At 58.7% G+C, this 26,818-nt stretch overlaps 1 protein-coding gene across 3 annotated transcripts in view; it reads left to right on the top strand.

The window, feature by feature from the left end:
• Positions 1–26,818, top strand: part of STK32C (serine/threonine kinase 32C) — a 102,734-nt gene that overhangs the window by 42,650 nt on the left and 33,266 nt on the right. For all 3 annotated transcript variants that reach the window (XM_054503354.2, XM_054503357.2, XM_063670415.1), the window contains one exon: positions 20,702–20,757. In XM_054503354.2, the coding sequence (XP_054359329.1) occupies positions 20,702–20,757 (56 nt within the window). Of the gene's footprint in view, positions 1–20,701; positions 20,758–26,818 lie in introns of those variants that run through there.

Raw genomic sequence — 26,818 nt, 5'->3', positions numbered from 1 at the left:
CCTTCTGGAAAGTTCCCTGGGCTCTGTTCCAAGTATCCCCTTCCTACCCCCAGAGACAAACCGGTGCTTCTCACTGCGGATCCGTCCAGCCTGTTCTTGAACTCACACAAATGGAATCGCACGACGCGCTCTTGTAAACCTGTGTCTTTCCCTCAACGTAACGCCTGTGAGATTCATCCACATGGCTATGGATCAGGAATTTGTTCCTTTAAAAAAAGTCCCCTAGTGGTATTCCATCGTATGGCTATAACATAATTTCTTTATTCATTATCGTCTTGATGGACGTTTGGGTTATTTCCAGTATTTGGCTGTTGTGAGTAAGGCAGCAAAGCACATTCCTGGGTAGACGTCTGTTTCATTCCTTTTGTGTAAGTATCTAGGAATGGAATTGCCGGGTGGCACAGCAAGTGTATGTTTAACTAAGATGCTGCCTGAGTTTCCCAAGTGGCCGTGCACGGCACCCCCTCACCCCCAGCGTGTGGGTCAAGGGGCCCGGCGTCCTTGCCAGGCCTCGCTGCTGTCGCTCTCCCTGGCTGTTCCGGGGGGACGGAGGGGGCCCGCGTTGGGTTTTCCCTGTGTTTCCGTGGCGACTAAGGACAGCCTCTCTCCTGTGCTCATTGGCCTTCGGGAGCTCCTCCTCTGTGAAGCATCTCTCCGGGCCTCTTGCCCGTCTTTAATGCGCTGCTTGCCATTTATTACTGCCTTGTGTGTGCTCTGGCTGCCTGCGGCTGCATCCTGACCCAGAGCCTTCAGCAGGAGGGAAAGACGTTGTCCCGAGCTGTGAAGGCGAGAGGCCTCCCGGGGCTGTGCGGGGCTCACGGGCCTGCCCTCCGTCTCTCTGCATCGTGTCCTCTCCTCACACCCAGGCAGGGCCCCAGAGTGTAGTGAGGACCCCACAGGCTTCTCCAGGCCGTGTGTTGCCCCTGCAACCCTGGTGGTCGCTTCTCCCCTAGTTCCAGAAGCCCAGGACTGGCTCTTCCTGGACACCCTCGCTGTGATGGGCCAGGCCCGGGCTGAGTGTGGCAGGGAGGCGCAGGGGCTGTCATCGAAGGAGAAGAGCCAGTGCCCAGCAGAGTGTCCCCCGGGTGGCTGCAGAGCCCACCTCGCCACCCTGGCAGCTCCCCCAGAGCCGCCTCGCCACCCTTGCGGCCATGTCTGCTGCTCGCCCCTTCTATTGTTCTGATGTTGCAGCAGGTCAGGAAGATGTGTGGCTGTCCTGAATCCTCTGACATCAGGCTGAGTATAAATAAAATATGGGTATGATGGATGAGGCTTGAACTTTTATGAATTTAACATAGTTTAACATCTTTCCTAAAGTGAAAGTCAGAATGAAGCGCCCTATTTATTCACATGATGTTTTACGTCTTCCATCAAAGAAAACTGCCATGAACGTCTGTCCCGCCCCCGCCTCCCACCGAGGAAACTCGTATTGAAAAAGAAGACTGTGCTGTCTTCTGGGTCCCACCTCGCTGGCTTTGGGGTGACAGTAAGGCCCTGTGGGGGTGTGCCCCATGGGAGCCCCACTAGGTGCTGGTTCGGGGAGTCCTCTTCCCTCCCTGCATCCATGTCCCCCATCAGCTCAAGCATCTCAGGATGGCATCTGGCCCCTCAGCTCCCTGGTGGGAGAGGGTCCTGGAGGGGTCCTGGCCCGGGTCCCTCCTCCCCCTGAGGCCGTTCTTCCACCAACCCCTCAGTCCAGCAGGATGTGCCAGCAGTGCTGGGGTGCAGCACAAAGCTCTGTCCCTTTCTCCCTCAAGGCCCCCGGCTCCCTGTGCGTCCCACCCACCTAGGGCCTACTCCCAGCTCAAGGGTTCCCTGTGGCTCAGTTCTGCCTGACCACCTTCCCCATCATGTGATGCCATCCACATGGGGCCACCTGATGACCAGGCGTCCCTCCAGGGGGCTGCAGCCTACAGCCCACTGATTGTGGGCCACTTAAATAATTATTTTGTTAATTGAAGTGAAATTCATAGCACACAAAATTAACCACTTTAGAGTGAAGAGTTCCGTGGTGTTGAGTGCATGGACAATGTTGAGAACATACTCTTCACGCCACCTCTATCTAACTGCAGGCGTCTCACCAGCCCTAAGGGAGACTCCACGCCTGCTGATTACACCGTCCCTCGCCACCGCCTGCCCCAGCTCCTGGGAGCCACCACACTGCCTTCTGTCCCTGGGTCGTGGCACTGGGTATTTCACAGGGATGGAGTCACACGATGCATGAACTCTTGTCTCTGGCTGCCTTCACCTGGCGCTCTGTTTCTGTCAGGGTCCTTCCAGCTTGACCATGTGTCACTGCACCATGCTTTTTCTTTTTTATAATCTCAACTTTTTTTTTTTTTTTTTTTTTGAGATAGAGTCTCGTTCTGTCATCGAGGCTGGAGTGCAGTGGCACAATCTCAGCTCACGGCAGCCTCTGCCTCCCAGGTTCAAGCAGTTCTTATGCCTCAGCCTCCCGAGTAGCTGGGATTACAGGCATCCACCACCATGCCGAGCTATCTTTTTTTTTTTTTGTATTTTTTGTAGAGATGGGGTTTCACCATGTTGGCTAGGTAGGTCTCAAAGATCCACCTGCCTCGGCCTCCCAAAATGCTGGGATTACATAATCTCAATTTTTATTTTAGATTCGAGGGTGCAGGTTCGTTGTCTGGGTATATTGTGTGATGCTGAGGTTTGGGGTTCGATTGATCCTGTCACTCAGGCACTGAGCGTAGTACCCGGTGGCTGGTTTTTCAACCCTCGACGACTCCTCTCCCCTGCCTCGCAGTCCCGGTGTCCATTGTTCCCGTCTGTATGTCCATGTGTGACCAGTGGTTAGCTCCCACCTACACATGAGGACATGTGGTATTGAGTTTTCTGTTCCTGCGTTAATTGGCTTAGGATTATGGCCTCCAGCTACATCCATGTTGCCACAGAGGCCATAATCTTGCTCTTTTTTATGATTGTGTAATATGCCACGGTGTATAGCTACTGCGTTTTCTTTATCCAGTCTACCGTGGATGGGCATCTGGGTTGATTCACGTCATTGCTGTTGTGGTTAGCACCACAATGAACACATGAATGCGTGTGTCTTTTTGGTAGAACGATTTGTTTTCTTTTGGATACGTACCCATAATGGGATTGCTGGGTCAAATGGTAGTTCTATATTTTTTGAGAAATCTTCAAACTGCTTTCCACAGTGGCTGAACTAATTTAGATTCCCACTAATAGTGTATACGCGTTCGTTCTCTTTTCTCTGCAGTCTTGCCAGCATCTGTTGTTTTGTGACTTTTTAATAACTGTCGTCCTGACTGGTGTGAGATGGAACAGTCATCCTGACTTTGGTGTGAGATGGTGTCTCATTGTGGCTTTGACTTGCATTTCTCTGACGATTAGTGATGTGGAGCATGTTTTTCATATGCTTATTGGCCGTTTGGATGTCTGCTGTTGAAAAGTGTCTGTTCATGTATTTTACCTTTTTTTTTTTTTTTTTTTTTTTTGAGATGGAGTCTCACTCTGTCACCAGGCCGGAGTGCAGTGGCGTGATCTCCTGACCTCGTGATCCACACACCTCAGCCTCCCAAAGTGCTGGGATTACAGGTGTGCGCCACCATGCCCAGCTGTATCTTACCCGTTTTTTAATGGGTTTATTTGTTTGTTGCTTGTTCAGTTGTTTAAGTTCCTTATAGATTCTGGGTATTAGAACTTTGTCAGATATGTAGTTTGTGAATATTTTCTCCCTGTTTGTAGGTTTTCCATTTATTCTGTTGATGGTTTCTCTTGCCGTGTAGAAGCTCTTTAGCTTAATTAAGTTCCACTTGTCACATTTCATTTTTATGGAAATTGCTTTTGAGGACTTAGTCATAAATTCTTTCCAAGGCTGATGTCAAGAAGGGTGTTTCCTAGCTTTTCTCCTAGAACTTTTATAGTTTGAGGTCTTACATTTAAGTCTTTACTCTATCTTGAGTTAATTTTTTGTATATGGTGAAAAGCAGAAGTCCAGCTTCATTCTTCTGCATGTGGCTAGCCAGCTCTCCCAGCACCATTTATTGAATGGGGAGTCCTTTCCCCATTGCTTGATTTTGTCAACTTTGTTGAAGATCAGATGGTTGTAGGTGTGCAGCCTTAATTTTCTGTTCTGTTCCATTGGTCTATGTGTCTGTTTTTGTACCAGTGCCATGCTGTTTTGGTTACTTTGGCCTTGTAGTATAGTTTGAAGTCCAGTAATGTGATGCCCCCAGCTTTGTTCTTTTTTCTTAGGATTGCTTTGGCTGTTTAAGCTCATTTTTGGTTGCATGTGAATTTTAGCATAGTTTTTCCTATTTCTGTGAAAAATGACTTTGTAGTTTGATAGGAAGAGCATTGAATCAGTAGATTACTTTGGGCAGTATGGCCATTTTAACAATGTTGATTCTGCCAGTCTGTTAGCATGGGATGTGTTTCCACTTGTTTGTGTCATCTCTGACTTCTTCTTTATTTTATTTTTTTGAGACAGACTGTCTCTCCATTGCCCAGGCTGGAGTGCAGTGGTGCAACCTCTGCCTGCTGGGCTCAAGCAATTCTTGTGCCTCAGCCTCTTGAGTAGCTGGGATTACAGGTGTGCACCACCAGGCCTGACTAATTTTCTGTAGTTTAATAGAGACAGGGATTTACCATGTTGTCCAGGCTGGTCTCAAACTCCTGACCTCAGGTGATCCACCTGCCTTGGCCTCCCAAAGTGCTGGGATTACAGGTGTGAGCCACCGTGCCCGGCCCCTGATTTCTGTCCGCAGTATTTTGTAGTTCCCCTTGTAGAGCTCTTTCATCTCCTTGGTTAGGTGTATTCCTGGGTATTGTATTTTATTTTTTGGCTGTTGTAAATGGGATTGTGTTCTTGATTTGGTTCTCAGGTTGAATGTTATTGGTGTATAAAAATGCTGCGGATTGTTCTATGTTGGTTCTGTATCTTGAAACTTTACTGAGGTCGTTTGTCAGTTCCAGGCACCTTGTGGGGGCGTCTTCGGGGTTTTCTAGGTGTAGAATCCTGTTGTCTGCGAGGAGAGGTGATTTGGGCTCCTCTTTTCCTGTTTGGATTCCTTGGTTTCTTTCTCCTGCCCGACTATGCTGGCTGGGGCCTCTGCCCTGTGCCTCTGAGTGGCCAATGCACATTCCCCAGGGTGGCTGTGCCACATCAGGTTTACCTGCTCGTGCACCGATGGTGCTGGGGTTGCCTGCACCTTATGGCTGCCTTGTGGGTCGTGTTCCATGTGGCCCACCTCTCATGAGGAGCCCCCACTGCGGTACCAAGATCGCTCCACTGGCTTCCGCAGGCCGTCTGCCCACGGTCGGGGTCTGTGTCCCTGTGAGCCTGGCCCTGCGTGGGGGCCACACGTATTTCCTCGAGGAGGCAGACTTGTTAGTGACTTTTCCATGTGTGTTTGATTTCTTGTCCGCTCCCATGGACCGTGTCGCCACGGACTTGGGATGCTGCCGTAAGCCCCCACTTTGTGCTCTCCCCGGCAGCTGGGATTTTGTGGCTGTAGTTCCTTTCAGGGTGTTGAAAACTTTGATGATGTGTAGATCCCTGCCTGAGTGATACTTGCTCCATCCTACTTGTGTTTGCACTTTATGAAGAGGCTGCCATGCTTGCGGGTCTCCTGGGACTTGCTTGCAGGAGTTCAGAGCATGCCTGCAGCGCCTCGTGGCTCCTGTTGTCCGTGTCCACACAAGGATCCTGAGCTGGCTCAGCGTGTGGGGGCTGGGGCTGCTTTCTCCCTGTGACTCTGCCCACTGGTAATTGAGGGTGTGGCCCTGGGTCGGGGGCTGTCTGTCCTTCCACTGGAAGACCTGGTGTGGATGCACAAGGTTGAGGAGCCTGGGAAGCTCCCTCTGAAGACCTGCTCCTTCCTATCCTGTCTGTGTGTCCTCCTGACTGGAGCCTGCCGTGCAGAGATGTCCACGTTCCAACCCCACCCATCTGGAAGCCAGACTAGGGGTGCGTGACTCTGCGGATTGTTGTTATGTTGGTTCTGTATCCTGAAACTTTACTGAGGTCGTTTGTCAGTTCCAGGTGCCTCATTCCTTCCCAGGGAGCTTCTCCAGCCACCTGGCAACTCCACAGCCTCCCCATGGGAAGCAGTGATCGTCTCCAAGGCCTAAGCTCGTAGTCCCCGAGTCCTCCCCATGGGAAGCAGTGATCGTCTCCAAGGTCTAAGCTCATAGTCCCCGCGGCCTCCCCATGGGAAGCAGTGATCGTCTCCAAGGTCTAAGCTCATAGTCCCCGCGGCCTCCCCATGGGAAGCAGTGATCGTCTCCAAGGCCTAAGCTCGTAGTCCCTGAGGCCTGCGGGAGGTGGGGACGCCAGTCTGACAGCTTCCCCCAGCCCCAGGGGCCAGACTGAGCGGAGGTAGAGCTTTGTGGGCCAGGGGCCTGCTGGGGGCCCGCATGAGCGTCCCGATGGGGTTCTGGGAGGGAGGGTCTGGCAGCGCTGACCTCATGGCCTGTCCCCTGTGCTCCTGCTGGGCCTTGGCACATCCAAGGACCCCCAGGCGCCACTGTGGTGTTGGGCGCGGGCTTTGACTGGGCCCTGTCTCGCCCTTCTCCCTGCCCCTCCGGGTGGTGATGGACACGTGGTGAAGCAGTGCCCACCAGGCCGCTGGTGGCACCCATGAGCACTGCATGGGGCACAGCCTCGATCATGGGGCCCTGGGTGCAGAGCAGTGGGGTGTGCCTCATGGGTATCTGCTGGCCCCTGCTTGCAGGTGGGCCAAGGAAGCAGAGCAGTCCCCTTGAATGACACGGTCCGAAGGTGAGGGTGTGGGAAGCAGCCCCCTGCAACACCCAGGACCCGACAACAGTGCCCAGCATCCTGAGATGGGGGCCTGTGTGTCCGGGGGGAGGGTGTGGGAGGGTGTTGGGGCTTGGGGTGGAGCCTATTCCCTGGCACATGGGAGCTGGTGGAGGCAGAGCGGCCGCAGGGGCGGATTTCGCGCTGGCTCCAGCTTGGCCTCCTGCCCTTTCCATGCGGTTGGTTCTCAGTGGTGCCGCATCCTTGTCTCCAAGCCGGACACCTGCGAGGACCCTGGGCCGGACTCTGGGGGTGGGCTTTGGTGCATTCCCCAGTGGCTGAGCAGGGCCAGGGGCCAGGCAGAGGCTGAGGCCATTGCTGTCCCTGACAGCATGGCTGGGAGGACGTGTTGATGTCTCCTCAACCTGAACGGTTATTTCTGGGGACAGCTTTGACTCCAGGGTCCCTGAGCCAGGTGACTTTCTCTTAACATCAACAGGGTTTAGCTTGGATTTTTTTTTTCCTGAACCAGACTTTACACAGCGTGCATTTGTGGCATGTGTGCACAGGGCCTCCGGGATGTGCGTGCTCTGCCCTTGGTCTGGAGCCCATGTAGAACACTCACCCATAACAGGAAACCATGGCAACCCCTGCCCCGCGAAGCCTGATGGGCTTATTCAGGCCAGTTGAAAACACACAGCTCCTTCATTCAGGCGACCTGCCCCGCGAGGGCACATCCCAGAAAGTCTGTAGCGAGTGTCACGGGGAAACTGCAGGGGCTGCTCCGGAATGCTGGGTGTGGTTTCCTGAGATGGTGGTTATTAGTCCGTTCTCGGATTGCTAGAACTACCTGAGACTGGGTAATAATTTAGGAAGAAAAGAGGTTTAATGGACTCACTTCTGCAGGCTGTACAGGAAGCCTGGCTGGGAGGCCTCAGGAAACTTACAGTCATGGGGGAAGGCCAAGCGGAGGCCAGCACATTCTCATGGCTGGAGCAGGAACAAGAGAGTGAAGGGGAAGTGACACACACTTTTAAACGCCCAGATCTCGTGAGAACTCACTGTCATGAGAACAGCGAGGGGGAACTCCGCCCCCTTGACCCAGTCACCTCCCACCAGGACCCTCCTCCAACTCTGGGGATGACAATTCAGCATGAGATTTGGGTGGGGACACAGAGCAAACCATGTCAGGGAGTTACATCCTACATGAGATTTGGGTGGGGACACAGAGCCAAACCATGTCAGGGAGTTACATCTTACGTGAGATTTGGGTGGGGACACAGAGCCAAACCATGTCAGGGAGTTACATCTTACCCTGAATGGAAGGAGGGTCCTGCAGGGCCCATTTTCCCACCTGCCCCAGGGCTTGGAGGCTGGGATGGGGAAGATGCCCATGAGGGTGAGAATGGTTGGCTTTGGCCCTGTTCATGCCCCCAGCTCTGCCCCCAGTACCCCGTGCAGGGGCCTCCCAAGCCACAGCCCGTCCGTGCCCCAGCTTTGCCCCCAGTACCCAGTGTGGGAGCCTCCCAAGCCACAGCCCTGTCCATGCCCCCAGCTGTGCCCCCAGTACCCGGTGCAGCGGCCTCCTAAGCTATAGCCCTGTTCATGTGTTGTTGAGTGAAAGCTTTTAGTTGGAGATGATATTTTCCTGCCATTTGCCATTAGCATTTCTAGGATAAAATTCCTTCCTGATGAACTGGTCATCCTTAACCCCCGTCTGCCCACGGGCGGAGACCTTCATGTTGTGGAAGAGGCAGTGCCCTCGAGGCCCTCGCAGCCCCTCCTCGGCACTGTGGTGTTTGGGGATCCTCCTCCGGCCCTGAGGTGTGTGACTGTGTGGCCCGGGCCCGCTCAGGAGGGGCAGTGGGAATACGTGTGAGTCCAGAAGCAGCTCCTTTCCAGGGCCTGCCGGCCCTCACAGCGTCAGCGTGGACAGCGGTCGGTATCCAGGGCGTTAGGTGCCCAGAGGACCGGCTGTGAGCCCACCACCCTGTTCCTGCTCGGTGGGCTGGGAGGAATTCCAGAGGAAGGCCTGCGCGCTGGCCCAGCCACCCAGGAGAGCGCGTTGGACCCGTCCTCCCAGGAGAGCGCACTGACCCAGCCACCCAGGAGAGCGCGCTGGACCCATCCTGAGGATGACACGGGCTCCGCCTGTCCTTTGCAAAAAGCCCTGGAAGGGCCCCGTGGGGAGTGATGGGGGGCGGCCAGGGCCATGCTTTCCATTTTAGGAAAAGGAGGCTGTGAGGAACTCCTCGAGTGCTGTTGACGGTTTGGGGAAAGGTGCGTTCCACTCTACCAAGTGCTAATGTGTGTGAAAATCAGACTGGCGCTCATGCCACCTTGGAGCAAAGCCCCTGCTGTGTCCGGCAGACAGCAGCCCAGCCTTGGCAACCGGGCCCTCTCGCCCGTCCACTGCAGATCTGGGAGAGGCAGCTGCCCCCCTCTCTAGGTCAGGTCAGGGCCGATGTCCTGGGGCTGGGACACTTGCTGTTGCTCCCGGGGAGGTCCTGGGGGGCCACTCAGCCGGCATTCATCAGCACACGTGTGTGATGGGGTGACAAGGAGAGGGACAGTGAGGGCACTTGGGACATGGAGCCCTTCATCCTGACCGATTTCCTGGGGCAGGTGGAGTCCGTGCACTGAGGGGAGCCTCGCTGGCCTTTGCAGCCCATGTCAGGGCCTGTGGCTTTCAGGGGCCTGCTGGGCCGCGGCCTCCTTTGGGCCTCAGGCAGGCTGCACAGTGGAGGCTCGAGAGCCCTGAGTCCCACCTGCAGGTGTAGAGGAGCCCCCAACCCAGGGCAGTTTATGGGTCCCCTGGGGGGTGTTTGGTTCTGGGGCCCCTCCTAGTGTCTGCAGAGGGGCCTGGTGGAGGGTGGGGGTTGGGGGGAGGATTGTGGGTGTCAGGCCTGGGATTGCCATCATTGACTCACAGTGGGCGCCCCTGGGGACAGAGGCAGAGAGAGGGCAGGGCAGGGGGCCGGCAGCAGGGTGTGGGCACCAGATGGGGTGGGCAGGGGTGATGTGGCTTTCTGTGCCAGAACAGGCAGCATCCTGCCACCCACTCCTTTGCAGCTCCACCCCGCCCATCTCTTTGGCTTGGGGGTGTGATGCTCCCTCCCTGCTCTGAGTCACTACTCCTCCAGCTCCGCCCCACTCCCTGGGAGCTCTCAGGCACCCCGAATGACCACAGCCCGCTGGCCTAGGGGCCTGTGGCTGCCAGGAGCCACCTCTTCCTAGGAGCCCCTCCGTCTCCCTCTGTGGGAGACAGTGGCACGGGTGTGGGAGGGCTGTGCAGGACCCCAGGTGCTGCAGATGGGAGGTTGCAAGGACAGATAGGTGGACAGGGCTTTTTCCATCCTTGGCCCAGCCACACAGCTACCCATCTCGTGCTGGCCTCTGAACACACTGACCTCTAGGGTCTTTCAGGGGATGTCCTGTATCCACAGGCCTCATCCCCCTGAGGACCCAGCCTCATGGGCAGCCCCCAGCTGGCCCCACAGCAAGCCCTGAGTGTGGCCCTTGGTGCAGCCGCACCCCAGGACACAGGGCCCTGCCCATCCACCTGCTCCCGGCCAGGGCTCCTTGCTGGGCTGGTCTGCTTCAATCCCCAGCCAGGGGATCCCACTGGGCTCACTCCCCCTCATCCAGTGCTGCTGCTGCTGTGGCCAGCGTCCTCCCCACCGGCTAGGCACACCTGCCTCAGGGTTCAGGACTCAGGAGGTGCCCCAAGCCCCACCCCGAGTCAGGGCCATCTCCATTGCAGCTCCGGGGTCCCCGAGCGTCTGTACCTCTGGACGGGCAACCCCAGGAGCAGGCTTCTCAGCTGCTGCAGGGCCCCAGGTGGCCTTGGAGTCCTTCAGGTCTGCCCCTGTGGGTGGTCCTGGGGTGCTGGGCCCTGCGCAGTGAGAGGCAGAGGTGGGTGGGGCCAGGCCTCAGACAGTAGGACCCCTCTAGGCAGCCTGGGGGGAGGTGCCGCTGCCCACCTCTCCAGCGGTTGGGGGAGCTGGAAGAGCCCAGGTCCCTGCTGCCGTGGGTGACTCCTGCGGTCTCAGGGACCAGCCCTCAGCCCCTGGAGGGCCTGAGCGTCCGCCGCCCGGAGATACTGTATTGATCAGGCGGTTGCCCTAATCACTTATTTATGGCAGTTCCCCGTGTTGTCTGAGGATGTCGATATTAAACACCGGAACACGATTCCAGACAGTTTCAGACCAGACAGGACCAGGATCCACAGTGCTGGCCCGGGAAGCTGCCACTGAGCCTGTTTTATGGGTGGAAGCTTTCACTGTAATTAAGGTGGGGGAGGGAGATGGCAAGAATGCTGCCGCCAACAGGGTCCTGCTGGGGGTGTAGGCACAAGGACCCCGGGCTCTGGGTGTGTACCCGGGCAGGAGAAACCACGATTGTTACGGAGCCCAGGGGCCCCACAGTACTCAGCTCTGGGCTGCTGCCACATCCTGGCTGTGTCTGTTTCACAGAAAAGACAGGGTGAGGGCATCACTGCCAAGATGGAGCCTGGGACACAGGGTATGTTCCCAGAGTAAGACCCCAGTTGGCTCCCCGAGGCTGGAAGGGTGGTGGTGCCAGCTGAGCACAGAGCCCTGTCCCGGAGCTGCCCAGGGATGCCAGGAAGCCGCCAAGCCACCTGGGCGAGTCCAAGCTGGACACCAGGGCTCCAGGGTGTGCAAAGGCTGCAGGCTGCTGGTCACAGGGGTCTGCCCCTGGGTGAGGGGACGGTGGAGAAGGGGAAGGTGGTCAGCTGGGCCCTCTGAGATGCGTGGGCAGCACACGTAATGCTGGGCCATGGTGCTGGCACCCAGGCATGACCTCGAGGCTCCAGGCCCCCTCTGGACTGAGGAGTCCAGGGTCAGAGGCCAGCACCCACGCCTGCATCCCCTCTCCTGACCTCTGACCTTCCTGCCCCGGGGTTTCAACACATCCTCAGTGGTGCAGGAAACCGTGTGGGGCTCAGCAAGGGTTGAGAGACCTGCTTCCTGCAGGGCCCCCTGCCCCTCTCCCGGGTGCTGCGGCTGGACACTTCTGCTCTGTGTTCCCTGCTGTAATTCGGGAGCCTCCTCACCCCTGCCCAGTGGCTCTGTTGCCCGGCTCTAGCCCCCACCTGTCTTGTCCCCATCTGCGTCAATCCTGCCCATCAGCATGGTGGGTCTTTGTTCCCGCAGGCCATGGCGAGGGGTCTGTGAGGTGATGTCTGGTGACGCCTGTGGTTCCTGTTCACCCAGCGGGCCAGGGCACCCGAGGAGCGGGAGTGGGAGGCACCCATTGCCAGGAGGAGCTATCGGGCCAGTTCCGACTCTTCCACCCGGCCCGGTGTTTCCTAAGTCAGGAGCCCTGTGTGGGCCAGACATCCCCAGAGGCTGCACAAGCTCTGCGGGGCCTGCGTCTCGGAGTCCTGTGGGATGATTTTCCTCATCATAAGCACTTCCTGGGTCATAGGAGACGAGACGGCATTTAATCAACTTCTGTGTGCGTTTCAACCACGTGTGACGTTTGATCTTTGTGACAGCTCTCACAGTAGTGCCCACTTCTGGTGCGCAATCCTCCCATGGGTGAACGGGCTGGTTCTGCCTGAGGACACTCTGAGGTGGGGGCCTCTCCCGCATGAGCGGGTGGGGTGGCCTGTGAAGCATCCCAGGCCTGGGACACGCCTGCAGCTGTGGGCAGCTCACCTACCATGTGGCAGCTCTGAAACTGTCCAGCACCCACTTCCCGGGCCTCCAAAGACATCAAGAGGGGACCTGGGGTGTCAGGAGCAGAGCTGATTCTCCAGCTCTTGAGGCAGCCTTCGCGTGGGGTGCACGCATTGTGCTGGGGTGACATAGCGCTGACTCCCAGCTCCCTGCAGCAGCCTGTTTTCACTCTCCTGGGCTCCCAGGTCTGGGGGCAGCCTTCACGTGGGGTGCACGCATTGTGCCGGGGTGACATAGTGCTGACTCCCAGCGCCCTGCAGCAGGCCTATTTTTACTCTCCTGGGCCAGTCTTCTTTTGCTGTCCTCATTGGGAGCATTTTCTTATCAGTTTTGATACAAGTCCTGGCTTATGAAAAGGCTAGGTTTTTTTTTTATTTTTTTCCCAGATGGAGTTTTGCTCTTTTTGCCCAGGCTGGAGTGCAGAGGTGCGATCTCAGCTCACTGCAACTTCTACCTCCCAGGTTCACGCCATTCTCCTGCCTCTGAGTACCTGGGCAGGAGTACTCCCGAGTAGCTGGGATTACAGGCGCCCGCCACCACGCCCGGCTAATTTTTTGTATTTTTAGTAGAAACAGCGTTTCACCATGTTGGCCAGGATGGTCTCGATCTCCTGACCTCGTGATCCGCCTGCCTCGGCCTCCCTAAGTGCTGGGATTACAGGCGTGAGCCACCGCGGCCTGGCCTGAAAAGACTAGGTTTTAACCTGAAACCCTGCTGAGGCTTCAGGCTTTCCTAACATGGTTTGTTATTGGAAGTGCTCCTCCTACGCCCACGTGGGCCAGCCGCTCAGCCGAGTGCTAGACGCAGAGGCGGGTCCCTGCAGGGCGGGAGGAAGGTTCCAGCCAGGCACACGGGAGGGCAGATCATTTTTTGTTTTTGGAGAAAAGTGTTGAAACGTCACCTAATGCTTTTGCCTTGGACTTGGTGGTAGCCGTGCCAGAGGTGACGTCTTGGCCATCTCTCGCCTTGAGCCGGTGTTTGGCCTTAGATGTGCTGTGGAGGGGTGGCTCCCTCGGCTCCCCAGGCTCCCTCCAGCTCCCTCGGCTCCCTCCGGCTCCCTCCGGCTCCCCCCAGCTCCCCCCAGCTCCCCCCAGCTCCCTCCAGCTCCCTCCAGCTCCCTCTGCTCCCTCCAGCTCCCTCTGGTCCCTCCAGCTTCCTTTTGCCCGGTTCCCAGGCCTGACAGGATCTTCCAGGCAGACATGTGGATGGGCCACCTGTGCTGGCAACCCAGAAACCAGAAACAATTGCGTTGGAGTGCCGCTTTCCGGAAAAGCTCCTTGCCTTTTCTTTGGTTATTTTGTTGCTCCTGGTAAGCCTGGAGATGGTGGCAAAACTCTCTGAGAACAGTCAAATGCTGCATTAGGGAGGACGAACGTCCCTGCTGTCTGGGTGCTGGGCTTAGCGCTGACAAGTCTTGAGAGAACCTATCTCTGAGTATGGGGCCTGGTTCAGGGACTGAGACCCCAGCCAACAGCCCTTGGGGAGGACCTGGAGAGGCTGCCAGACACCATGGGAGGTGTCGGAGGCTGGCGTTGGTTTCTCAACTCACCTGTGTGGATGCAGAATCCAGAGTGACCTGGGAGGAGGCGGCCCCATGCTCGGGTCGCTCAGCGGGATTCAGATGGCGATTCTCATGGGACCTGCTCTCAGTTGCCAACGCCAAAAAATAAAAGCTTCCTTGAAGAATAAATATTTTAAAGACCCTTGATTCGAATGCATTTGCAGTACTGGGAAGACTGTGTCTGTGGCCCTTTGGCCAGGTTGCACAATGAGGGCAGGTGCCGGTGGGCCCAGAGCTCCAAGCCGCTCCATCCATCCCACACCCGCCGTTGTGTGCACACAAGTACAGAGGTGCCTCCTTCAGGAAGATGCGTCCTGGTTGCTGGGAAGGAGCCCCCTAGCTGTGAGATGGGACTGTGGGGAGCTGCGTCTGCTTCTCCTTTTACCTGTGTCCTAATTTGAGAGGTGGACAGCACGGGTGGAGGATGCGCCGACAGCATCGCACAGCGTAAATCACACCGAGGAGCACGACAGACCAGTCTTGGTCCCCATAATCACGACCCACACTTCTTTGCCCAAATGTCCCCTTCAGAAATGTCTCCCGATGGCCTTGCAGGATGGCAGCCCCCTCTCCCTTTCCTGCTTTAGCCCCCTCCCTGGCACCTGGCGCCACACTGTTGGCTTGTTGAGTGTTCGTTTTCCCCACACTGAAGAGTTCACTCCAGGAGGGTATCTCCCTCCTTCCCGGGTTTGGAATGGGCCTGGCCAGTCGTTCATGTGGTGACCTCTGACCTTGGCTGGTTAGCAGGCCCCCATGTCCCTAGCAGGTTCTCGGCCAGAGACTTCTGGTCAGACAGTGCCAAGGTCCAGCCCTGAGTGGCTCAGCTGGATGAGATGGGGATGTGAAGGGGAGGCGTGGGTCGGAGGCCCCAGGAGGCATAGGGTGTCGACCTGCCTGTGGTGGGTAGTGGAAGGTTTGTATTCAGGGCTCAACCCCCAGAAGCCAGGGTTGATCTGAGGTGGGCACCCACCACCCTCTTGGGGTGCCCACCCAAGTCCTTAGGGGCTGAGTGTGGGGTGAGGTGGGGTAAAGAGATGGTGTCGGGGCTCCTATGCCCCCCTTTCCCAGGGCCACAGGGCTCCTTGGCCATTCACAATAGGCTCTGTGTATAAGGAAGGGGCCGTGCCCACTCCCCTCTGAGGCCCAGATCAAGTGACGTGACCCCAACCCTTTGCACACCCACTCCTTCTGGGGGCCTGGCCGGCTTCCTCAGTGACCGGGGCTGTCCATGGCACCCCCACGCAGCCCCGTCCCTCTGCTCCCTCTCCTCCCATTGCAGGGGCCTGGCCTCTGCCCCCTCCACGGGCCCCCAGGAGAGTGGACTTGGGACTAGGGGAAACTGGGTAGGGCCTGGGAGCAGATTCATGGCCTGGGGACCCGGTAGCTGGGGTCAGCCCTGCTGTTGGGTGACCACGTGGTGGTTCCCAGACCCCCAGGCCGGTCCTGTGGCAGATGTGTGGGGCCTGGGGCTCAGGGCTCATTGGGGGTGACCCCAGGGATGGTGGGGTCCTGCTGGGACATCCCTGGCTCCCCTAATGTTCCGTAGGCCCCACTCAGGCCTCTGCTATGCAGACCCCCACTGTACCCTCCCACTGGCAGAGGAAGAAACTGAGGCCCCAAGGAGGTGGGCGTGGAGGTGGCCTGCACGGAGCCCACCGTGAGGCAGGGATTGGTTTTGGGGGCTCTGAGTGCAGTGTTGGCCTCTTGCCCAGCTTGGAACCTTCGTCCTCTCTGGGGACCACATGTTGACCTTTGCCTAGAACTGTCTCCGACTTCTGTGCTGCTGATGGAAGGCCAGGCGGAGACCTGGAAGGTTCAGGAACACTTGCCCGGGTCTCCTCTCTGCCATGACCTGTCCCGGGCACCTCACACACACCTGCCCTCGGGGCGGGGCCCCTCTCTGCAGTGACCTGTCCCGGGCAGCTCACACACACCTGCCCTCAGGGCGCTGTCCCCTCTGCCGCTGCCACCCTGGGCTCTGCGGCCTCAGCCCCTTCCCTCCCCTGGTGTGGAGCCAGCGTGCAGGGAGCTCCGGGAACTCTCATGAGAGGAGTTGGATGGACTCCGTAGACACTGGCTCCTGGTGGCTGTGGTGGTTGCAGGGCCACTCTTGGGACACCAGGCTGATTACATATTGCTCCCCTCAAAGCCCACAGGGAGCTGTTTTGACAGATTCCTGCCGGTGGACTTCCTTCTCCTTACCTCCTCCGCTGAGTGCTGGAATGAGAGCTGACCTCTCCTTTGGGAGCCTGGCTTGCGTGGGGCAGGGCCAGTGGTCATGGGAGGTCCTGGCCCAACCCGGGGCAGTGCAGAGACCCTCATGGGTTGCTAATGGCAGGAGCTGGGGACAGGGATCAGAAATAGCCACTGGGTCTCCAGTTCCACTGGTTTGGAGCCTTCGGGGCTGGGGTCGGGAGGGCGTGAGGGCTGCTGTGCACAGTGGCAAGGCCAGGTGGGCACCTGAGGGCAGCAGGAGCTGGGCATCGGGGTGGAGCCACGGTCATCCAGAGGACAGCCAAGATGCCGGTCAGCCCCCTGCCAGTGCCCGTGACTCACCTGGCAGGGTCTGGGCCAACAGGTCCCTGAGCAGGGATCCCTGTGGACATGGCCAGCAGGGACCACTTGGCTGGGGGCTTCTCACGGGTGCTGGTGCGGTGAGCCCTGCCCAAGCCCACAGGTCTCCACTCTGCTGCTTGCACGGCATCCTGGAGCCACATCCAGGATTCCTGCTCCGCCTGCGCCTTCCCTGAGCAGCATCTGCATGGCTGTCTTGGACTTGGTGTCCTTGGTGTCCCTGTGGCCGCCCTCCTGGTCAGTCTTAGGAAGGAGGGACAGTTGTGTTCAAATCACAGGCACTGCAAAGTGGGGGCCGCATGCCCCTAACCCCACAGCCCCACCCTCAGCCCCACTCCCGGCACTCCCCCAACCCCACAGTCCCGCCCTAGCAAGCCCCCCACCTCCCAGCCCAGCGCCTGACACGCCCTGACCGCTATAGCCCCGCCCCGGGCACACCCCTGACTTTACAGCCCCGCCCCCTGCACGCCCCGACGCCACAGCCCCGCCCCGAGGCCACAGCCCCGCCCCGCCGCCACAGCCCCGCCCCGACGCCGCAGCCCCGCCCCGCCCCGACGCCACAGCCCCGCCCCGGCACGCACTCGCCCTGCTGCTGCCTCCTGGCTGGGATCCTCTGCCGGAGCCACCGCCTCCCTCACACCCTCGAGAGGCTTCGCAGGTGTGCACGCGCAGGTGACACAATTGCCGTGACTCCCTTAGGCTTCTGACTTGTTATTTAATAGATTTTGTTTCCCATCCTTTTCCTTTCCAGGAGGGACTAACCTCGGGAACTTGTGCTTATTCTCTAAAGCGGAGGTGATGGTGGCTGGACTCCCTTGCTGGTTCACAGCTCGGGGGCCAGAGGCTTAGGGCTCCGCACTGTGCGGGCTGCTTGGGGTCCTGGGGGAGGCCGCCAGAGCACGTGCCCATGGACAGGAAGACGCTGGCTTCGTTTCCTAGGGCAGTGCAGGACTGGACTCCAGATACCCATGTGCCAAGTGCCAGGGTCAGGGGCCTGGCACAGCAGGTGCCATGTGGCCGTCCTAGGCATGCACGTGGGCGTGCAGCACCACCCTCGTCCTCAGCTCTGTTGGGAATGGCCAAGGCTGTGCCAACCACGGGCTCCTGTGCCCACTGCAGCTCTTCTGCCTCTACCGGACGCTGCAAGAAGGAGCACAGGGGTCTCTGGGCAGTGGCAGCCTGGGCCTGGGTGGAGCCTAGGTGGACGGAGGGTCTTTGGACCCAGAGCCGTCCAGCAGAGTTCATCTCCCCAAGCTGTAGGCGGCCAGCTCAGCCCTGGGCCTCGCCCTGACACCCCATCCCCTCCGCACTGCAAGGCAGGCCCCGCAGACTCTGAGGTCCGTCCCATTGGGGTTGGCTGCTGGATGACATCAGTGTCCGCATCTCCCCTGCCACGGCCCAGCTGCCCTCTCTCCTCCCTCCTCCAGCTCAGCCCGTCCATCCCACATGCTGGTTCGCAGCCGACTTTCCTTTAACATCTGGTGACATCGGTGACGCCACATGGCGGCAGCTGCTCCCTGCCTGTGGGGCCGTGGCCCGGGCTGCCTCAGAGTGGCTTTGCTGGTGCCGGAGCAGCCTCTGCCTCGAACACATAATCTCTGTTTGGGCGTGCGTAGGTTTTCCTGAGGAAGGAGGCTGGGATGCAGGGTGGGGCAGCTGCCGCCTGGAACGGGGGCTCGTGGGGGCTGTGTCAGCTTGTGGGTGTCGGCCACGGGTCTCGTGTGTGCAGCACGGCCTGTCCTCTGTGGCCTCTCCACCCAGTGCCCAGCTCTGATGTCTGGCAGCCTCTTCTCTCACCCCTTGAAGCCCCACCCCCCCATCAACCTGGTCCCAACCCCTGTGCCAGTCAGTGCCCCTCTGGCCACTTGCAGCGGGGAATACCTTTCTAAGGCACTGAAATCAGACCGCTCTCCCCACCTCTGCGAGTCAAGCCCCACTGCTGTCTTGTGCAGAGGAAATCAAGGCCACAGGTCACAGCCCCTTCCTCACCCCCAGGTGCTCTGCTGACCGCCCTCCCACTTCACCCACGGACCAGCTTGTGGGTCTGTCCATACCCTGGGGTCCTTTTCCTGCCTGTGCCCAGGCTGGCCTCTCACCTGGGCACCCCCTCCCTGCCCCCAGCTGATGCCCACTTGTCCTGGAGGGCCCAGCACAGGCGTCCTCTCCCCAGGATGCGACCTTGCACCTTCAGGCCAGCTCTGCCCTGTGCTCGGAGCCCTGAAGCCTCCATGGGTCCTTGTCACGGCGCCCGTAGCTCAGGCTGAAAGAACTCTGGGTGTGTGACTCTGTCCCCAGGGTCCATGAGGATGGACACTTTGCCTGCTGCGTCTATGCTGAACCCTGGTGCTATCCTGGGGCACCCTGGGAAGGGAGTGGGCATTTTCCAGTTCAGAGGAAAATGTGAAGAAACCTTTCATCTAGAAACTGTTCTGTCTCCTCCTCCACGAACTGAGTGACTAAAGCACTTGCCCCACCAGACGGCACAGGGTACCCCTGGGGAGCAGTGGAGATGAGATGAGACTCCAGGCCGTGCCTCCCAGGAGCGGTCAGTACCTACCCTGGTGTCTCCCTGGGTCTGCCTCTGGCCTTGGCTGTGTCTTCCCTGCCTTTAGAATAACCGTGTTTGTGTGTTGGGGGGGGCAGGGGTTCTAGCTGTCGAATTCCCCAGAGAATAAGTGAACATGAGGCTGGGGGTAAAAGTGGGTAAATGGGTGAAATGTCATGAACCAGTGGGTGTCCTAAACCTGGCTCCAGGGCACAGGGCCTTGCAGTGAGAGCCATGTGCAGGCCCTTCATGGATACGGCACACTGGGGGGGTGCAGACCCGGGGACACGGGCTTGGGGGTACAGAATTGGGGACACAGGCCTGGGGACACAAGAGGAGGCAGCTGCTGGCCTGGGAGTCATCTGGAGGGGCTCGTCCTGGAGGCCAGTGGGTGACATTGTGGGACCCCCGTCTTATGTGTACGGAGAATGTCCTGGGTTTGAAAGGCAAGTGCAGACTGTCTGGAAAGCCCATCAGAACCCCTTTCCTTGGTGTGGATAGAGGCTTCCCGGGCAGGGCACACAGGCAGGTCTCAGGAGTGACAATTAGGGGGGCCGTCCTTCTCCCGGAGGGGCTTGCGGGTGTGGGAAACGGTGCCTTCTGTAGCTTCGCACAGGCTTGCGGAATGGCTCTCGTGCTGGGCGCAGGTGCCTTCTGCAGCTTCGCACAAGCTTGGGGAACGGCTCTCGTGCTGGGCGCAGGCGCCTTCTGCAGTTTCGCACGGGCTTGGGGAACGGCTCTCGTGCTGGGCGCAGGTGCCTTCTGCAGCTTCGCACGGGCTTGCGGAACGGCTCTCGTGCTGGGTGCAGGTGCCTTCAGCTTCGCACGGGCTTGCGGAACGGCTCTCATGCTGGGTGCAGGTGCCTTCAGCTTCGCACGGGCTTGCGGAACGGCTCTCGTGCTGGGCGCAGGCGCTCCCAGGCTACACAGGTCATGGTGGACATAGCCACAGCCCTGAGCCGCCTCTCGTTCATCTTGGGGCCATTTGCAGACTCCCCCAGGCTTGCCCAGCGAGTGCCAGCAGGGCCGACACCCCTGTCCTCTGGAGACGTGGAGCAGGGTGGAGGGGAACCAGGAACAGCTGCTCCTGTGTGCGTGGCTTCCCCCAAAACCCCAGGCCTGCCTGTCCGGGGGTCTTCATTGGATGGAGCAGCTTTCAGTGGGGGTGGCTGGTGCCTGGGAAGACAGCCCAGTCGAGTCTGGGACTTAGGTGTGTGTGGTTCATTCTTGCCCCATCCCTGCTGTGGTTGAGCACGTGCCTAATCCCATAACAATCCTGGGAGTAGGACGTGCATGACCCAAGGCCCATGTCTTCACTGACCGGGGCTCAGCCCCCCTCCTGCCTCGCACAGGAGCGAGAGTTCAGCCCGCCCCACGGGCTCAGCCCCCTCCTGCCTCGCACAGGAGCGAGAGTTCAGCCCGCCCCACGGCGACCCTCTTCTAGGATGAGGGGCCCTGGGCAGCGTTGGGGTGGGGGATGTTGAGGTGGGGGAGCTAATCTGGGGTGGGGGCTTGTGCCATGTGGGGCCTTGCTGCCACCTCACCAGGTGTTCCTCTGTTTTATTCTGCAGTGAACTTCGACCACTTCCAGATCCTTCGGGCCATTGGGAAGGGCAGCTTTGGCAAGGTAAGGCAGGGCCTGGGGTGGGGACTGGGCTGAGGGGGCAGGGGCAGAACTGTGGAGTCGGACGTGCTATTCCCTGAGCCCACCTACTCCCATCCTCCTCGGGAGAAGCAGCCTTACCCGGGCAGAGGCTCCAGGTCTTTTAGGGAGGGCGTGGGCACTCCTGCCACGGAGGAAGCCGGCTGTGCCGCCGTCAGACTGGGCCCCATGGTGTCACCAACTCCGCAGCGTCCAGGAGCCACTGGGAGGACAAAATCACAGCTTTGGCTGAACTGGAGCCTAGAGGCCAGGCTGCGCCTGCGGCTGCTCCTCAGGACCTGCAGGGGACAGGACAGAGGGTGGGTGCTGAGCGTGCATCCTCAGCTGGTCCTTGTCCTCATCCTTATCCCTGTCTCCAGCCCCGTCCAGAACGCCCTGCTGCTGTCCTCCAGATAGGCCTGCTTGCCGGCCTGGACGGAGCCCGTTCCTTTACTCTCCTTTTATTTTCTCTTGACCAGATCTAACTTCCTGGTTGCCGCCCTGTAATATCTAGAGATTGGGGGTAATTATAACTCAAAGAGGCTTAACGAGCACTCGGAAAAGGTTGGAATTAGCCCTCCAGCTTCTGCGCACAGCTCTGTTGTGGATGAATCACTTCTGAATGGACAGTCCTTTCAGCTGTCCCGGGAGGCTTAGCAGATGGGCTCTGCCTCCCTCCCACTCCTGGCTGTACAGCTGCCTGGACACTGTGTCTATTTAAGCCCCATAAGCCTTTTTTAAAGCGATTGCCATGCAACCGGAGCATAATACGTAGGGTATTTGAATGCGATTAATTACCTCCATTTCATTGTATAGCAAACGATGGCTCCACTGGGTTACTTGAGGCCTGGGGTGATGAAAAGTCAGAGCAGATGAGCCCCTTTGCGCAGTGCGTTGAGAAAGCTCCCGTGCATTGAGAAGAGAGTGCTTTTGAGTCCCTGCATGTTGGGAGGCGCCTGTGGACCTGCACCGTTTTGTTGCTGGTGAGGCCGGTTGACCATTGAGGTGAGGTGCTGAAGCTGGCGGAGTTCGTCAGAGACACTCAGGGCTGTTGGGACTGACTCAGACCCTCCTGTCCTCCCAGCTGAGCCTAAGTTCTGTTCCCCAGGCCCACAGCGGGTACACGAGGGGCAGGCAGGATGGAGTTTTGGGGGACTGCTCCCCTCTGGCAGCGGAGGACGGCAGCTGCGACTAGGTTCAGGAGAGGTGGCTTAGGGGGACCCTGGAAGTCATCAGGCATCCAGAAATCAGGTTCAAGGAGGGAGGCTGGGAAGCCTGGGCCTGGCCAGCATGTCTGGAGAGGGCCAGGCAGAGGGCATCTGAGGGGCGAAGACCTGCCCTGGGGAGCAAGGCTGGCGGGTGCAGGTGCTGTTTCCTGGGGCCCCCAGCGTCTCCCCATTGCCCCCCATTGCCCCCGCCTCTGCTGGCCCTGCACCCCTGCCTGGGGATGGTCCCCTCCTTCTCATGAGTACAGGTGGGCAGCCTCAGCCCTGCCACCATCTGCAGACCGCCAGGGTTCTGTTCCTTGGACCAGTCCTTAAGAGGCTCGGAAAAGCCAGCTGGCCCAGAAATGGGCGGCTGTGGAATGCGGGGAACAGGAGCGAGCTGCTGGGTGCCGTGTTCGGATATGGGGTAGTCGTGCACCTGGAGGGTTCCTTCCGGCTCCCGTTTAGGCCTCCTCATCAGGCCTGCAGGGGCTCTCTGCGGCACTTGCTGATGGGTGCCTGGCACCGAGGGGAGACTGAGGTGAGGCCTGTCACTGACCCGGAGGGGTCCTTCCAGCTCTTTCACTGGCCAAGGCAATGACCCCACGGCAGGAAGGATGAGGGCTGAGAAGGGCGGCTCTGCGTGTGGTTGGGCTGTAGCTGCGTCTGCTCACACGTGGCCTCAGTTCAGAGGGGATGCAGCAGCAGGGGCCCCAGCCACCCCTGTTTCCCTGCAGGTGGTGGTGGACCCAGGCTCAGCTGTGCCCAAGCCCTGCCAGTGTTTGAGCCACCTGTGAAAATGGCTCCGGGTCGAGGGGTGGGATCCCCTGGCAGCGCACCGGAGCCCACCCGTTCAGGGCGGCGCAGCATTTGGAGTCCGACCGGGTAGAGTCCGGTCCTGCCAGATGGCCCTGGTGCAGCTGCTCTACCACCGGGGCCACGGCTCCACCCTCGGGGCTCTCCTCCGCCGCTCTCGGAAATGGATTATCTAGACCTGGCCCTTGGCTTTTGTTTTTGTTTCAGTTTTTAAAAAATTACAGCGAATTACACATAACAAAATTTACCATTTTCACTGTTTTGAAGGCAGCTCTGGGGCATGAAGTACATGGTGCCCCCGAGTTCTGTCCAGCTGAAAGTGGTGGCCGTAGTTGATTCCAGGACTAACCACTTAGCAGGGAGGAATCTAGACTTGGAGAAAATCTGTTTCTCCCTGCCATGGACATGCGTCCAGCCTGTCCTCCCCTGCCTGCCCCCTTACCCGGCATAGACTTTCGTCCAGCCCACTCTCCACCCCCGCCTCGCCCTCAGGCTGATCAGTGTGATTAGAAGCCTGCTGCCTCCTCAGCATCTAGCCGGGGTTCCAAAGGCGGTGGTGTCTGAGAGGCCCGCTGCCTCCCCAGAGCTGCCTAATTGTGCTTGTTCAGAATCCAGGACATTGCATTCCAGCCTCAGGCTACGGTTGTCTCAGGCTGAGGACCGTGAGCACAGGAACCACAGATGGGGGCAGCCCCATTCCTGCATCCTTCTGTGAGCTGGTGGGTGGTCTGCTTGGATGCAGCTGCCCCAGGGTCTCTCTGGGACCAGGCTTGGCTGGGGGACGCAGACCAGTGCAGGTCGGGCTGGGCATGAACCCCAAGCCCATGCCGAGCCCTGGCCCCTCTGGCCTGTCAGGTGGGCCCCCCATACATGCTTGAAGGCTGTCTGCACCCAGCACTGCCTCATTCACGATCAGGGCAAGAAACGTTCTGTTCTGGAGAGAATGCAGTCCATCTGGAATTCAGCATTTTTTTTTTTTTTTTTGTCAGGGTCTCACTGTGTCACCCAGGCTAAAGTGCAGTGGCGTGATCTCGGCTCAGTGCGACATCTGCCTCCCAGGTTCAAGTGATTCTCGTGCCTCAGCCTCCTGAGTAGCTGGGACTCCACCATGCTCAGCTAATTTTTTTTGTATTTTTAGTAGAGACAGGGTTTTGCTATGTTCTCCAGGCAGGTCTCAAACTCGTGACCTCAAGAGATCTACCCACCTCAGCCTCCCAAAGTGCTGGGATTACAGGTGTGAGCCGCCGCTCGTGGCTGGAATTCAGCACTTTTAAGTTGGCGGGCTTGAGGTCTGGAACTGCTTGTGGACAGCCCGTCGAGGGTGCAGGCCTCTCTGGGCTTCCGGCTGTGTCCCCTGAAGGGTGTGCTGACCAGCGAGTCCGCAGTGTTCCGGAGCCTCTTCTACACTCTGCCAAAAATGCTGGCTCTTCCTTCGTGTTTATTTTTCCACAGGGACTTCTGAATACGTCTTGTCAAGGTCGAAAGTAACCCCGCTGGGATCTGGGTGGGAATTACGTTTTCAGATTAATTGAGAGCAAAGTTGAGATCTTACCCATCTAGGGGTCTAGTGTCTTTTACCCAAATAGGTGTCTGCTTTTTTATATTGATTCTTCACATTTTGCTCTGTTTATGATACGTTGTTCCTATGGTTATTATATATCATGTTGTTACGTGTAACTTTTTGCTACCATGACTAACAGACGTTATTTTCTAACCTTTCCCAGTGTTAAATTGTTGACCTTGTCCTTGAGCCACTGCATGGCCCTGAGCCCTGCCTTCCCACAGCTGGCAAAGGGGCAGTCGGTGTCCTCTGGAGCCACGGCTGTGCTTCTGGCTGGAGGAGTTGGATGGGCTGGGTGTGTAGGTCTTGTACCTAGCCTGGGCAGCAGGTGTGGGTGGAGGGTCGGGTTTGGCTTTGCCAAGCTGTGGCTGGTGCTCCTGGGAATAACAGCCAGGCCCTCACTTAACTAGGAGTGTTTGGGGTATGAGGTGCTAAGTGCTGAGAGATCATTTGTTTCCGTTGACTTCTATAGAGGCAGAGGCTGGGTTTCCACTCGGCCAGAATGCTGCAGGGAGCACCAGGATGCCAGCTTGATGGTGTCTGATGGGCACAGCTATCAGGAGGCAGAGGTGTGTCTCTAGGGGTGTGGTGCCTCTTTGGGGGTTCGAGAGCCCCTTGCCCAGATGGATTTCTCGGTGGCACGGCTGGCTGTTGGGCAGTGGGCACAGTTGGGTGCAGCCTCGCCCCTTGACCCTGAGTGGGCCCCTGCCCTCTCCTCTCTAACCCTCCTGGCTGGCTGGGCTCCTCGCCCTGCCCTGTGCACCCCTCACCCCAGGCCATCCCCCTGTCTGAGAGAGAGAGAGAGAAGCACAGGCACACGGCGTCCGCGTTTCCCAGGCTGTGAGGAAAGAACTAAGAAAACTGGGGTCAAAAGGCCTTCACCACAGCCCCCACCCACCCCGAGGAACCGCCTGTCCTTGCAGTGACCCCACATCTCAGATGGACCCAACAGAGAGGCAAGAAGAGGATGAGCATGTTTGTGGGTGAAGAAGGGCGGCCTGGCCAGGCTCCCTAGCTCCATGCCCCCGTGCAGGGCCTGTGTACGTGGCCTCTGGATTCCTCCTTACCTGGGCACCCTGTGCCGGCTCAGCGAGAAGACAGTGCCTGTGGTCGCTATGGCAACCCGCCAGCGGCTGCTGCAGGACCACCCTGCCATGTGTGACTGTGACACCGTGGCTGAGCCTGTGGCCTCTGAGTCCACGCCGGGAGGAGCTGGTTCTGAGGGTTCCTCACATCCATCGGGGGGATTCGCTGCAGGTGGAGAGCAGCACTGGCCGAGAAGAGCTTGGAGGTGTCTGGTTCTGGGATGAAACTCAATTGCCAGCTTGGAGTCATGGGTCCCAGGCCACCACCCGGGCAGCTCGAGTCAGAGCTGCCTGTAGCCCAGGCTCTGCCCTGGGGTGGGGGGCTTCCCTGGGGGGCTTCTTTGCGGTGGGGCCTCATGCTCTCCAGGCCACCAGGATGACAGCTCCACCAGAAGGCAGCCTGGGTGACCTCAGCCTGGCAGGCAGCTCCGTTTCTTCCTCACGTTCGCAGCCAGCGGACGCTGACGCTGATTGGAAGCTGGGTGTGCTGGGGGTTGCTTATCTGTGACGTGTGTTCCCATGGCGAGTGATGCGTCCCTGTCCTCACTGTCCAGACCCTGCTCCTGAGATGTCCAGGCCTGGATCCTGGGCTTGGGACCTGTCCTCACTGTCCAGACCCTGCTCCTGAGATGTCCAGGCCTGGATCCTGGGCTTGGGATCTGTCCTCACTGTCCAGACCCTGCCCCTAAGATGTCCGGGCCTGGATCCTGGGCTTGGGATCTGGGGAACCTGGGTCTGTGTGCCGTGGGTGACCCCTCACACGACAGCCCCCTAGTGTCCTGGAAGCCTGGCTGAAAGGGAGCATTGGTGGCCGCTGAAAGTTGACAATGTCCAACAGCGTCTGCTGGCCTGCTGCCGGGCTCCCGGGGCAGGGGCTGCTGCAGTCACTGCGGGCGGCTGGGCCTGGGTTTCTCCCAGATGCCTCTCACTTTCCAGCAGCACAGGCTCAGGTTTCCTCGCCAGCCTGCTGCCTGGCCACCCTGCTCAGGGCAGCAGGAGCCCTCTGCGGCGGCCAAGTGCGTGGCATGGAGCGACCCCCATCTGGCAGGGAGTGTGTGGTGCCCCCGGGGACTTTGGAGCAATGGTGTTTCTGGACTCTATTAGTTGGGACTAAGATGGTTTGATACAGGCTTTGTTTGGGTTTTTGCTAACTTTGCTGTGATTCTGTGATTGTGCGTGTGAGATGGGCTCCCCCGGCTTGGGGAGGACTGTATGCTAGTGCTGGGTTCAGAGAATGTTTACTGGGCTGAGCTGACCTGTCCTCCTGTGGGAACCAAAGGAATCTGCCGGCTGGACCGAGGGCCCCAGGACAGGCTGTGGGGAGGCTCAGCGCACACAGTGCTCTTGTCCTGAGCCCTCACACCATCTATAAAATGCCC

The sequence above is a fragment of the Pongo pygmaeus genome, chromosome 8, assembly GCF_028885625.2.
Source record: "Pongo pygmaeus isolate AG05252 chromosome 8, NHGRI_mPonPyg2-v2.0_pri, whole genome shotgun sequence".
In the NCBI taxonomy this organism is placed as follows: Eukaryota; Metazoa; Chordata; class Mammalia; order Primates; family Hominidae; genus Pongo; species Pongo pygmaeus.
Note: the sequence above shows the minus strand (reverse complement) of the source record. Positions and strands in the feature narration are given on the sequence as shown.